General features: G+C 42.7%; 1 protein-coding gene across 1 annotated transcript in view; it reads right to left on the bottom strand.

The window, feature by feature from the left end:
- Window positions 1–2,292, bottom strand: part of LOC117513832 (glutamate receptor ionotropic, kainate 3) — a 466,610-nt gene extending 464,318 nt beyond the window's left edge. Inside the window, 1 exon segment of the mRNA XM_034174062.1 lies at window positions 1,466–2,292. Coding sequence (XP_034029953.1) covers window positions 1,466–1,583 — 118 coding nt within the window. The 5' untranslated portion in view covers window positions 1,584–2,292.
- Between the last annotated feature and the right edge of the window lie 12,821 nt (window positions 2,293–15,113).

Below are 15,113 nucleotides of genomic sequence, written 5' to 3'. Positions count from 1 at the left end.
CAGCATAGATGAAGCCTATGAAAAGCAATCGCACTGCTGTAGCACATTTCAAGGTAAATTTGTCTCAGCACTTTGACATGAAAAAAAAAGAGAGAAGAAAAAAAAACAGCATGTCACAATCTATTTCAGGTCTTCATCTGAGTGACTGACATAGAAAAAAAGGGTCAGAATGATCTTGGACTTGAAAATTGCAATTGAAACCAGCACAAATTTAAAATAAAAATAAAATTAAGAACTGATTTTTTTTTTTTATTACACTCCAACAATATCAGAGAATGGGTCAGAGTATTGGACATATGGGCCTGCAGTTAGTGAGTGCTCAGCAGTAAGTTATTCTCTTTGTAATGTTGGTGTATGTTTGACTTATTTTCATAATGCATACTAAAATGACCTTGCATGTATTTGTATATCTTGCATATTTGGGAATGTAAATGTTTACAAGGGCATATTGTTGCAAAATGTGTACTTTTTCCTTATAAAAATTATTTTTGTGTACTTTTATTGACTTCAAATAAAACAAATGTTTTGAGAATGTTGGATTGTGTGTTTTGGATGTTTCCTATTTTTATGCATAACAGTTTTTCACCGTTATTTATTTTTATTTTTTTTTGCAGGCAAAAAGCTCTACATCACTATTTGTTTTATTTATGTATTTATTCTTGTTCTATTTTCCACTCCCTTGAAGCCTGTGCGCTCCTCTGGTAGCATGTTAATGTGGGCCAACGCATTCTGAGTAATTGTCCTGGATGGCACTCCGCCAAATGTCAAAAACGATTCGCCCGGTGACAGAAAGCGCATTGATCTTCATTCTGTTCCTGTCTCTCAGCGGCGCAAAACGCTTCATGGCACGGCCACTCTCCAAATGACAATTCTCACATTGTTCACAGCGGGTGATTAGGAAAAGAAAGACAAAAAAGAAAGAGAGAGAGACACAACATCATCAGCTTGCGCTGGTTTCTTTGTCTCCTAAGTGAGGACGCCAAATCTGATCACAGGTCTCTTTGCACTTTGTTTTTTATAATATCCAAATTCGTCATCTCAAGTGAGAAGTAATGTTGGAACTTTGATAAATGTGCACTATCAGGCTGAAAAGTTGCAGAACGGCACGGTGATGCGTTTTTAGAGCGCAGAGGTCACACTCACATCCAGCGCGTCCTCAAGTATTTTCAGTTTTAGGGGGAAAAATTTTTTTTTTTACACAAAGCCCCGCTCCTCTGTTGATTTCGATTATTCTTCTTATATATATATATATATATATATATATATATATATATATATATATATATATAATTTTTTTCTGGAGTGAAATAAAAATGAAAAAAAAAAAGTAAAAATTGTAGAGCCCCGATGGTTGAGCCGGATCTCTACTCGTTCAGCTGAGCCGTGCGCGCCGCAGAACGCGCTGCAAATGCATTCAACTTTCAAGGTTACAACACAAATGAGCGCCTGTAAAATGTGAACTCACCTATTCGAATAACATGAGGCATCCCGCAGGAGTTCTGAATCCAAAAGAGACACGCAAACACCGACGTCCAGTATTCCCAAATCACGCGCCGAGGAGACAGCCAAACGTTATTACTCATGGTTGGAAAGTCGATGGATCCACTTTTATTCTCTTCTTTTTCTTTTAATTCCAAAGATGAGTCAGAATCGCTCACTAAAACTGAAATCGACGGAGCACACGCGGGTTTTGGTGTTGAAATGTGCGCTCATTGTATTTGATGCGGCGTTCTTCTTTTTTTTTTTCCCCCTTTCTTTCTGTTCTCAAGCTCCGGATCAGCGGTGCACCTGCGAATACTGGCTGCAGGACTCTCTGCGTCCCCCTCCTACCGAAGCTGCTGTGTGTCTACTGCCAACAGCCGAGTCGGACTCCCGCACCGCTGTGGAGAAACAGAACTGCGCCTGCGGAACTTTGGATCTGCAACGCTTAAAAAAAAAAAACCTGCTGCACAATGAGTGCTGAGGAATATTTCAGTCTGTTACAAAAATTGCTTACTGCACTTTAACCATCCGAGTACATCATTCCATGCCGTGGCGCTCTTCTCCAGTTGCGCACTGCGAAAGAGCGCGAGCCGGCTGGCTGCTGCTTGTTGCGGAAAGCGCAAATTTGTTCGTAAATCCCGGTCGTGTGGCAGGAATTTCACAAGTCTCCGAGGTTGTGCTGGATGGAAAGATAGTGCACAAAAGCTTTGTATCTGCGCGCGTTTGACGACCCTCCTGCGCGGTGCCACATCCACGCGTCGTTACGCACAGTTGACGGCTGTGTCCAAGAAGTAGCGCTTGGAAGCGACAAGGATACTGCCCAACTCTCTTGTTTCACCCAATGCATGCTGTCACATTTGTATACAATAATAATAAAATAACGAACACCTGGATTGTGAATTGTTTTACTGGATATGGCACTTTTTATTATCTGCAATAGGGATTTACCATTTTATTCCACATAAAGAAGATAAAAAGAAATAAGCAAAAAAGGAAAAACTGACTGTTGCATGGCAATGGCATGAATTATTTGCAGGAGGGAAATAAGTGTCATGCAGAGGATCGGGCGTTGACAAATCATGCTTCTTATGGCTTTTATGTCAGACATTCTGTGCGTCAGTGAGTGCATTAAACTGCCGCTTTGCCTGCCCCGGACTGTTCATTTTTCAAACCATGCAAAGAGGTGTGAAGCAAATCTGCATCCTGTTCTCCATCAGCAGTGCAGCCGAGGTAAAACTCCATAGTCACCTGTTTGTATACAAAAAAAAAAAAAAAAAAAATCCTGCTTCAAGTGTCTCCACAAGACTGAAATTAACCTTGGAGATATTAAAGTTGCAGCCTTAGGCATTAATGCTTGTGTTTTTCCACAAATAATATGAAATCACATAGGAAAAAATAAAATTAAAATGAGTTTTCTCATTCCACCACTCATTGCAAATGTTGCCATAAGTGCAATTATTAAGCATATTATGATAAATGCATTGCTGCTTTTTTCTGCTTAGTGGAACAGTGTTGATGAGATAATACTACAGCTCACTGGGTTTATTTTTCTTATCTTTTTTATATGAGGAAGAGGAATAAAACTGCATCAGGAGGCATGCAAGCAAGAACAAGTCAGCCTGGCTGCCGCTGCATATTCATGTCTACCCCAAGCAGATTTATCGCCTCTTGGCACAATGTAAGGACTATCAACGTGAGTTATGTGGTCAGGCTCTTGCATTATCGAGATTCATTGACTTGCTGCTCTTTCAAATACAAAGTGTACACAGCTCTGGCAAACAAGCCATTCTGGGTCTGTGGGTGCCCTCTATAGAGGGACGCTAGTCTCTACTCTCAATCAACCGGGTTGATGAGCAGAGGCAGGGGGACCCTCCACAGTGTTATCTGCACATAGAAACTTTTTTTTTAATGCATGGCTTAAAAAATGTTTCTGAACCCCCCTCTTTTTTAATCATGATGTTGTCATCAGTTTGTCCAACGTACTGCATATGTCCCCTGTTGTTATAACTCAAACTAATAAGACATACGTTATTCAGTTTCTATGTGTATTTCATATAGTTTGAGGCTGCTGTTTTCAGTCTATGTGCACATAGTAAAAAGTTTCTTAGGTACTCTCACCAGAGATGGGACGAAGTCACTATCAAGTCATTCTCAAGTCATCAATCTGCAAGTCCCAAGTCAAGTCTCAAGTCAGCTTGCAAACAATTGGTGGTCATTATGACTTTAGACTTGACTTGGGACTTGCTGATTTATGACTTGAGAGTGACTTGATGGTGACTTCGTCCCACCTCTGACTCTCACATCCACAATGCTCACAGTAGGAGTGTACATTAAATAAAGTGTTACTTCTTGTGTTACTGCATGGTTATGAGACTTCAGTGCTAATCAGTGACAACTGGATGTCTTTGGTAGGTCTCTTTGGAGGATCTTTGTGTACCACTGGAATGACTTTGTGTTACTGTAAATGAATTGTTGCTTTGGCAGACTCAGGTGAGAAATATAATTTGCATTGTGAGGAAATGTTAGGTGTGGTATTTTGACTGTGTGAAGGTTTGGTTTGGGCATGATCAAGCATGTAGGTACCTCAGTGTTGAGGACCCCAGCAGCTGAAGAAGGCCAAGGGGATGCCCACGCTTCACCAGGTTGCAGTAGATTGATGGTTATTGGTTGCCTGCCTGGGCGGTTGCCATCCAGGACCTGTGGCAGTTCTGTAGTGTGATGGATGCCGTGATTCTCATTACCAACATATGCTACAAACCTGACCTGACTTCATAGTCCTCTATGAAAATCATGGAGCAGAAGGCCTTTTTTTTTGTGTACACTAAAGGTGTGGGCTTGAGATCAAAAGATGATATTCAGATATGTAGCTTTTATTTCCCTTTTGTTAACTCTTAAGGCCACAAAGGTCATAAAGGATTAACCGTTATTTGGTCTACGGGTCTGTGGGGCCCATTTTCAGTTTTTAGCTTAAGATAAGATAAGATCTTTCAAACTAAGATTCACTGGCCTTGGCTCATTTTTTGTGAGGAACATGAATCAGAAAACATCTTCAATGATGCACTCCCCAAATACCCCATCCCCTTCACATTTATATTACATACAGGTTCTTTGGGTCCAATGGACCTGGGGCTAGTGAAGGTGTGGAAATCATACATCCTGTGCACCCTCATTTTTCCTTTCTGCTTTCTGGGGGGCAGAGAGAGAGAGAGAGAGAAAGAGAGAGAGAGAAGCAGGTGAAAGGGCCCTTGGTGTGAGCACCCACAGCGTGCATGTGTGAGACACATGCACGACATGTGTGGCTTATTGCAATGCCACAGTCGTGGGGACTCTTGGACAAATTTCACTTCCACCTCGACAGTGATTGTTTGCTGACTGTTTTCGTGATGATAGTGCGAATGGCCACACATTTTCTAAGTGCCAAGCGAGCGGTGTGAGATGTTCGTGTGTGTCACCTGGAATTTGGCCGACACCTACTGCAAGAGGGTTCGATGGGCTCCCACGGCGCGAATTCTGTCTTTCAGCTGCTGGTGTGTGTAAATAGTTGTAGCAACAGGTGTACAAGGCGTTAAAGGCAGCTATGATTTTACATATTTTGGATATGCTTCTTGCGCACTTCATGTACAATTCGACCACATTTGTATTATATGTGAAGGGGCCCTTAGAGGGGGCTGTTTAGTTGGCAATACTGGCACTCAAAATGGGTTGGCTGCAAACTCCATGTGGCTAAGTTATCATGCAGTAAGACGGTGATCCAAAACAAACCAACTCAACAAAGGACTGAGCAGCATTTGAGATTCTTAGGAGAAGACTCTAGTGGAAAAATCACTGGGGGCTTTTAAAAAAAAAAAAAAAACCATAAAGATGCTGTTTGTAAAAGCAGTTTGTTGGTGTCAGTTAGTTTGGTTTCATGTTAATTCAAAAAAGACATACAGTGAGGAAAATAGGTATTTGAACACTCTGCTGTTTTGCAAGTTCTCCCACTTAGGAATCATGGAGGGGTCTGAAATTTTCATCTTAGGTGCATGTCCACTGTGAGAGACATAATCTGCAAATAAGTATTTGCAGAACCCCTACCAACCAGCAAGAATTCTGGCTCACACAGACCTGTTAATTTTTCTTTAAGAAGCCCTCTTATTCTGCACTCTTTACCTGTATTAATTGCACCTGTTTGAACTTGTTACCTGTATAAAAGACACCTGTTCACACACTCAATCAATCACACTCCAACCTGTCCACCATAGCCAAGACCAAAGAGCTGTCTAAGGACACCAGGGACAAAACTAGAGACCTGCACGATCAGTAGTCAGCCACCATCCTGACAATTTTAGATTACTTCTCCAAAGCAGCTCACTTTATGGCTCTTCCCAAACTCTAGTCTGCCAGGAGAGAGCTGATATTCTAGTCCATCATGTGTTTCAGCTGTATGGCATACCAACAGACATTGTGTCGGACTGAGGCCAAGTTCACATCCCATGTTTGGAAGGCTTTCTGCACTGCTCTTGGGGCCTCAGTCAGTCTTTCCTCCAGCTTCCACCCCAAGACCAAAGGTCAGCTGGAATGGTCAAGCCAAGAACTGGAGCCTGCCTTACACTGCATCACAGTCAATCATCTGGCCACCTGGTGTACCCATCTGCACTGGGTAGAGTATGCCTATAACACCCAGGTGAGCACAACCACTGTGCTTTTGAGTACTGTCTGGGTTACCAGCTACCACTATTCCCAGCCTAGGATGCAGACATCATCATCCCGTCAGTGAGTGCTCATCTCTGTTATTGTCACAGGATCTGGACGGCTGTGCTCTGTGACAGGGACCAGACTCAATGCCATGCAGACCAACATCAGACCCTGGCCTATGAGTATTATCCAGGGCAAGAGGTGTGGTCGTCAGCCAAGGACATTTCATTGAAGGCAGAGGTCTGAAAGGTGGCACTTCACTTTTTGGGGCCCTATGTGTTGGACCAGGTTTTTAGCTGAACGGTGGTCTGTAGTTGCCCTGTTTGATGTGGATCCACCCAAACGTCCATGTGTCCTGTCTGAAACCAGTCCACACCAGTCTGCTGTGCCCTCTGGCCAATCCCTCTCTACTCCATTGATGGTCATCCTGCCTTTCACTGTTCATCAGCTGCTGGACATGTGCTGTTGGGGTCAGGGTTTTTCAGTATTTGGTGGATTGAGAGGGTTATGGACATGAGGAATGCTCCTGGGTTTCCCACTTTTTTCTCAACCCCTTCCTCTTGTAAGATTGTTATCGTGCCCACTTGGAGAAGCCTGGTGGGTCGCCTGAGGGCTCCCATTGGGGTACTGTTGTGATTGATCTCTGTGGCTGTGCTCTTTCTCTCTTCTCTCTTTGTTTTGCCAGTGGAGCTAATTATTGGACACACCTGAGGCAGATGCAACAAATGCAATCAGTCACTTCTTACAGTATTTCAACTCTGGCTTTTCACTCCATCCTTGCCAGAAGCTTGGATTCACCTGTGTGGTAACTTGGCCTAAAATCACCGTAGAACTGTTTTCAGTATTTTTTTCAGTGATTGTTCCTGTTTTGTTGCAACCCTCTAACTGCTTGTTTTCTTTTCTTTTTTTCTTTTTCTTTCTTTTTTTTTTTAGTTTGCTGCCCCCACTGGCTTTACTGTCGACACCTGGCCCTGGCTACTGTGCTTCCAACCTCCCTCCAGACTACTAGTGTCTCCTCCTTCCATACCTCTGTACCTCCTCGCATGAACACCAGCAAAATCCTCTGTTAATATTTTTTTTCTGTATTTTAATCCACTGCCTCTTGCACTTGAGTCTACCTCTCTGGGTTTCATTTGTGAACCAGTAGTGTTCGTCAACTTCCTCAAACCCCAGATGCAGACTGTCTGCAGTTTGCATATAGGGCAGGCATTGGTGTGGAGGATGCCATCCTCTACCTGCTACACCATGCCCACTCACACCTGGATAAGGGAAACAGCAGAGAGGATTCTATTCCTAGACTTCATAAGTGCCTTCAACACCATTCAGCCCCTCCAGGACAAATTGAACAGGATGCGAGTGAACCCCTGCCTGGACACTTGGATCTCCAGCTACCTCACCGACAGGCCAGAGTATGTCAGCCTGAGGGACATCACATTTGACACTGTGATGAGCAGCACCGGAGCACCCAAGGGCACGGTGCTGGCCTTTCTTCACCCTGTACACATCTGATTTTTAATACAACTCTGAGCTGTGTCACATCCGGAAGTTTTCAGATGACACAGCCATTGTTGGATGCATCAGGGATGACAGAGTGGAGGAGTACAGGAGCCCAGTGAAGGACTTTGCTCCCTGGTGCCACACAAACCATCTACAGCTCAACACCTTGAACACACAGGAGCTGGTCATTGACTTTGGGAAGTCCAGACCAAGTCCACGACCAGTTCTGATCGAGGGAGCTGAGACTGAACTGGACAACCCACAGCAACCACCTGTACAGGAAGGATTATTCTTGGCTGTACTTCCTGAGGAGGCTGCAGTCACTTAACATCTGCAGGAAACTCCTGTGGATTTTCAACCAGCCCGTGATAGCTAGTGTCCTCTTTTACAACTTGGTGTGCTCGGTGGGGGGCAGCACATTCAAGAAAGACACATCCAGGCTGGACAAACTGATCAGGAGGACTGGCTCCGTGGTTGGCATGAAGCTGGACTCTCTGGTGATCATGGCAGAGAAGACAACACTGGACAAACTGCCGGACATTATGGATGATGCCTGTCACCCTCTGCACACCATCATCAGCAACCAAGGAGCCTCTTCAGCCACAGACTGCTCCTTCCCAAGTGCAGGACCAACAGACTGAAAAACTCCTTTGTCCCTCAGGGCATCAGACTGTACAACTCCTCACTCAGGGGGAAGAGAAGTAACAGGAAGACAGAGGATGGGAATGAGAGGAACAGTAGCAGCCAGTAAACCAGTATTGATCAGTATGTCTGGTATTTATATTGTGTATTCATATTTGCAAACTGTTTTTCCTTTTTTACTTTCACGTTTGATACTCTGTGTGCTCCTTTGCTATACAGTGCTGCTGGAACCTCAACTGAGGGAGTTTCCCAAGTTCTTTCTAATCTAATCAATCAAATCTAATTCAAAGAAAGGGAGATGTGATGAATATAGTGTCTTACTTCTGACCACGAGGTGTCAAGATTGATAGTTAAATGTGTGTTAAAACACAATAGATGGTAGTAGTACACACTTTTGTCTGATTTGTGGCAGTAATGCACAAACACTCATCTTCAACTGGTTATCCAAGATCAGGTCACAGGGAATGTGCCAACATGTTTCCAAAAATCAATAAACTATAAGTAATTTTAAGAAAAGGTATTAGGAGGCAAGAGTGAATAAAAAAAAAAACTATATAGAAACTACAAGGAGTGAAGCAGCATCTATCAATAACAGATGGCACTTATTTGAAGAGGACCAGAGAGTAAATATGTTTTTGAAATGTACTGTAACACAGTTGTTGAGGTAGCAACAATTGAATAGTGTAGTGACCATCAGCTCTGTCTTCACGAAGCAAAACAGACCACAGACAGACTGGGAGATGTTTATATGGTGACATGTGCTTAATAAAACCAATCCTGATCAATTAAAATATCTCTATTGATCTTTGAGATCAGATCAGCACAACCCTGTTCTACAGTTGCATGCAAAAGTTTGGGTATGATTTTCCTTTATAAATCATTGGTTGTCTGGATCAGAAATTTCAGTTAAATATTTCATATAGCAGATGGACACACTGATATTGAGAAGTGAAATGAAGTTTCTAGTATTTACAGAAAGTATGCAAGAATTATTTAAACAACATAGGCGGGTCACAAATTGGGCACCCTTGTAATTTTATTGATTTGAATACATTTAGCACTAATTATTGGAACAAAAAATTGGTTTGTAAGCTCATTGACCCTTGACCTCCTTATACAGGTGAATCCAATCATGAGAAAGGGTATTTAAGGTGGCCATTTGCAAATGTTTGCCCTCTTTGCATCTCTTCTAATGAGTGGCAACATGGGAGCCTCTAAACAACTCTCAAATGACCTGGAGACAAAGATTGTTCAACATCATGGTTTAGGGGAAGGATACAAAAATCTGTCTCAGAGATTTCAGCTGTCATTTTCCACTGTGAGAAACATAGTGAGGAAATGGAAGACCACAGGCACAGTACTAGTTAAAGCCCGAAGTGGCAGGCCAAGAAAAATCTCAGATAGGGTGAAGCAAAGAGCAGTAAGAACAGTGACAGTCAACCTGACCTGCTCCAAAGACCTACAACATGATCTTGCTGCAGATAGTGTCTCTGTGCATCGTTCAACTACACAGCACACTTTGCACAAAGAGATGCTGTATGATGCTGTAATGCAGAGGAAGTCTTTTCTGTGTACATGCCACAAACAGAGTCACTTGAAGAATGTTAAAGCACATTTGGACAAGCCACCTTCATTTTGGAATAAGGTGCTGTGGACTGATGAAACTTGGACTGATGAAACTAAAACTGAGTTATTTGGACATACGTAACAAGGGGTGGTATGCATGGCTCAAAAAGAACACAGCATTCCAAGAAAAACACTTGCTACCTACAGTAAAATTTGGAGGTGATTCCATCATGCTGTGGGGTTGTTTGGCCAGTGCAGGTACTGGGAAGCTTGTTAAAGTTGGGGGTCACATGGATTCCAGTCAAAATCAGCAGATACTTGAGAGCAATGTTCGTGAATCAGTGACAAAGTTGAAGTTGCGCCGGGGCTGGATCTTTCAACAAGACAACGACCCTAAACACTGCTCAAAATCTACTAAGGCATTCATGCACAGGAACAAGTACAACATTCTGGAATGGCCATCTCAGTCCCCAGACATGAATATTATTGAAAATCTGTGATGTATTTAACAGGCTGTACATGCTCAAAAACCAACAAACCTGAGATGTTTTGTAAAGACAATGGTCCAAAATACCTTAAACCAGAATCCAGACTCTCATTGGAAGCTATAGGAAGCGTCTGAAGGCTGTTATTTCTGCAAAAAGGAGGATCTATGAAATAATGTTTTTTTTTGTTTTTTTTCTGTTGGCGTGCCCAAATTTATGCACCTGCCTAAGTTTGTTTAAAGAATTATTGTACACTTTCTTCATTTCACTTCTCAAATATCAGTGTTTGTTTGCTATATGATATATTTAACTGAAATTGCTGATCCAAACACCAATGATTTATAAAGGAAAATTATGGAAATCATCAGGGGTGCCCGAACATTTACAAACAACTGTAAGGCACGCCTGTGCAATAATCATACTCTCTAATCAGCATCTTGATCTGCCACATCTGTGAGGTAGATGGATTATCTCAGAAAAGCAGAAGTGCTCACTAACACAGATTTAACGTGGTCTATTAGATAATAACCGACCCTTCTATTTTTTTTAACTATATGGATTTGAATGACGTGCGATTACACCAATCATGCTTGAACCCTCATGCGCATGCGTGAGTTTTTTAACGTGTGTCGGTGACATCATTTCCCTGTGGGCAGGCATTGAGTGAGATGTGGTCCCGCCCTCTCGGCTGAATTCCTTTGTTTCACACGCTGCTCGAGATGGCGCGTGTTGCTTTATCAACATTTTTTCTGGACCTGTGAGGAATATCCGAGTGGACACTATTCGAGAAATTAAGCTGGTTTTCGGTGAAAAGTTTAACGGCTGATGAGAGATTATGGGGTGTTTCTGTCGGTGTAAGGACTTCCCATAGAGCAGGACATCGTGCAGCGCTTCCAGGTGCCGTCGTCGGCCTGTTTCGACCTGAAAACATCCTAATTTAAGGCTTAATTCACCCAGGACGTCATGAGAGAACAGAGAAGATTCAGAAGAGGCCGGCATGAGGACTTTATGCGGACATTCCACTGTTTAAGGACATTTTTTAATGAAAGACGGTGCGCGCAAATTCGCCGAGTCATTTCCCGTGACGACTCGGCGAATCTGTGTGCGCTGCAACAGGAAAAACACCTCCGTGTTGAAACCATTTGTAAAATTCAGGCGGCTTTTGATGGCTTTCAACAAGTGAGTAACTGAGAAATTGTTTAACAGCTTGGGCATGTTCCAACTTGCCCGTTAAGGTTTCCAACAGAGGTGTTTTTCCTGTCGCGACCCCCCGCGGTCAGGTCCAGCCCAACACGCGACTCTGCCCGCACATTCTTTCATTACAAAGTGTCCGTTAACAATGGAATGTCCGAATAAACTCCTCATGCCGACTTCTTCTGAAAGTTCTCTGTTCTCTGACAACTTCCTGGATCAACAGAGCCTGAAATGTGGAAGTTTTCAACTTGAAATGGTGAGACGCTGCCGCCTCAAAGCGCAGATCGCCGTCAGGCACCGTGGGCCGTCCTTACGGCGACACTACCAGACCAAAATCTCTCATCAGCCGTTAAAATTTTTACCGAAAACCAGCTGAATTTATCAAATGGTGTCCACTCAGTTGTGCCTTACAGTTTTGAAAAAAATTTTATCAAACAAAGCAGCAGTCTCTGAGCCATTCCTAAACAATGAAAAAACGACGAGAGGGTGGGCCCACTCCTTCACTCAAAGACTGCCCACAGGCGAATGACGTAACCGACAGGCGTGAAAAACTCTCACATGCCCACGAGGGTTCAAGCATGTCTGATGTAATCACACGTGATTCAAATCCATGTGGTTTTTGAAAAAAATAATAAGGTCGGATACTTTTCTAATAGACCTCGTAGACTTAGATTTGTGAACAATATTTGAGAGAAATAGGTCTTTTGTGTATATAGAAAATGCTTTAAAATCTTTGAGTTAATCTCCATGAAAAATGGGCACAAAAACAAGTGTTGCATTCATATTTTGTTGTGTATGATGCATGTACGAGGTCTGTGATAAAAGTAACGGACCTTATTATTTTTTCAAAAACCATATGGATTTGAATCACGTGTGATTACATCAGACATGCTTGAACCCTCGTGGGCATGCGAGAGTTTTTTCACGCCTGTCAGTTACGTCATTCGCCTGTGGGCATTCTTTGAGTGAGGAGTGGCCCACCCTCTCGTCGTTTTTTCATTGTTTAGGAATGGCTCAGAGACTGCTGCTTTGTTTGATTAAAAATTTTTTCAAAAACTGTAAGGCACAACTGAGTGGACACCATTCCATAAATTCAGCTGGTTTTCGTTAAAAATTTTAACGGCTGATGAGAGATTTTGGTCTGGTAGTGTCGCTTTAAGGACAGCCCACGGTGCCTGACAGAAATCTGCGCTTCAAGGCAGCAGCGTCTCGCCGTTTCAAGTTGAAAACTTCCACATTTCAGGCTCTGTTGACCCAGTAAGGTCGTCAGAGAACAGAGAACTTTCAGAGAAGTCGGCATGAGGAGTTTATTCGGACATTCCATTGTTAACGGACATTTCTAATGAAAGAACGTGCGGGCAGAGTCGCATGTCAGGCCGGACCCGACCGCGGGGGGTCGCAACAGGAAAAGCACCTCCGTTGGAAACCTTAACGGGCAAGTTGGAACATGCCCAAGCTGTTAAACAATTTCTCAGTTACTCACTTGTTGAAAGCCATCAAAAGCTGCCTGAATTTTACAAATGGTTTTCAACACGGAGGTGTTTTTCCTGTCGCGGCGCACACAGATTTGCCGAGTCGTCACGGAAACGACTCGGCGAATTTGCGCGCACGTCTTTCATTACAAAATGTCCTTAAACAGTGGAATGTCCACATAAAGTCCTCATGCCGGCCTGTTCTGAATCTTCTGTGTTCTCTCATGACGTCCTGGGTGAATTAAGCCTTAAATTAGAATGTTTACAGGTCGAAACAGGCCGACGACGGCGCCTGGAAGCGCTGCGCAACGTCCCGCTCCGTGGCAAGTCCTTACACCAACAGAAACACCCCGTAATCTCTCATCAGCCGTTAAACTTTTCACCAAAAACCAGCTTAATTTCTCGAATAGTGTCCACTCGGATATCCCTCACAGGTCCAGAAAAAATGTTGATAAAGCAACGCGCGCCATCCGCAGTGGCTATTCAGACAAAGAGATTCCGACGGGCGGGGTGGAGCACTCCTCACTCAAGGCCTGCCCACAGGCAAATGACGTCACCGACACGTGTGAAAAAACTCACGCATGCGCACGAGGGTTCAAGCTTGTCTGACGTAAAAACATATGAATCAAATCCTTTATTTTTGAAAAAAATAAAAAGGACCGCTTTTTTCATCACAGACCCGTATATATTAAAGTGTTTCTTACATGCTGCTACTCCCCTGTATTCACATTATCCAAACATAAGTAGCACTGGAATACAAAAAAATAAAACTTTCTCTATTGATCGATCTCTCTATCTATGAAACCAAAAAAATAAAAAATAAATAATGATTCCAGTGTGACATTTTAAACTGACAGAAGAATATCTATCAGCATGAATCTCGTAAATTTAAGTGAAGTATGCAACACAAAGCCAGCTGCACATGTTGGGTAAGCCAGTCAATATGTTATATTTAAAACCTACAGAGATCAAAATGATGGAATGTGGTAAAGGTTGCAAAATTTGTCCTGTTAGAAGGCCACACTGTGCCTGTAACAAGTGCACGGGACAAACAGAAGTGTACCTGAGATAGAACTCATAGGTTGTGTAACAAACTCACGGTTGAATTAACTTCTTCCATATGTATCTACGTAGAGTAAATAAAAAAGTGATTTCAGTTGACATGTTTTGAGCAGGTCAAACATCCACATATGACGGCGTCATTGGGCCTATTTTTTGTTTACTTATTTATTTATTTCTCCTCCAGTGAAATGATTGCTGTTGCATTTGCAACTGGCGAGCGATCAATGCCTTGTCTGGCAAGTTGGACATAACTAATGGCTCCAGAAACATCAAGCCCCATTGTAAAGCTGTAGACATTGACAGGAGGTGTATTTAGTCGACTGGATTGAGCAGAAAATGTTTCTTTTTCTGAAGACTGTGCGAGAGGAGAAAGAGGACAATCAATTTCTACACGGCACCATTCACCAGCTGCTTATAGTCTTATGATTGGCCAGAGAAGATGTGTCTACTTCAAGATGTTATATTGTTCATAATTACAGAGAAAAATTGCTCCACTTCGATTGGGCACCAAAAATGAGTCATGTGAAACATTTTCAACATTGATTTTACTTTTCTGCTGAAGAGAAAAATAAAGAACTCTGTTGAGAGGAAGATGTTCGATCCTCTGCATTATGTTCAGTCTGGTGACAGTCAGCAGGAAGTCATATCCAAATATAATGCACTTTAAAATTTGATGTTCCCCCCCACCCTCCCTCAAGTCTTTTAGGTGCAACTTGTTGTTTTCTTTTTGTTACAGTGCCTCAGTTCAGTTAAACTGTGATTGATTTGTCAAAAAGAGCACAGCCAACTTTTTAGAGTATCAGAAAGTTGTTGTGAAGAAGAACTGGAAGTCAGAAGTAAAGACAAAAATGGAGAAAGGGAGGAAAGATAAGGAGGAAACTAAAGAAATTAAGCTAAATATGTAAGAAACAGAGGGAACAAAATGAGGGGAGGAAGCTGAAATATGAGGATTGCAGACAAAAAGACAAGGTAGAACATGAGAAAGCACCCTCGAGTGAGGAAAAAAGGAAACCAGGTGAATGGAGGGAGAGTAAAGAAG

This window comes from Thalassophryne amazonica, chromosome 7 (assembly GCF_902500255.1).
Source record: "Thalassophryne amazonica chromosome 7, fThaAma1.1, whole genome shotgun sequence".
In the NCBI taxonomy this organism is placed as follows: domain Eukaryota; kingdom Metazoa; phylum Chordata; class Actinopteri; order Batrachoidiformes; family Batrachoididae; genus Thalassophryne; species Thalassophryne amazonica.
This window is presented reverse-complemented; position numbering and strand designations above follow the sequence as displayed.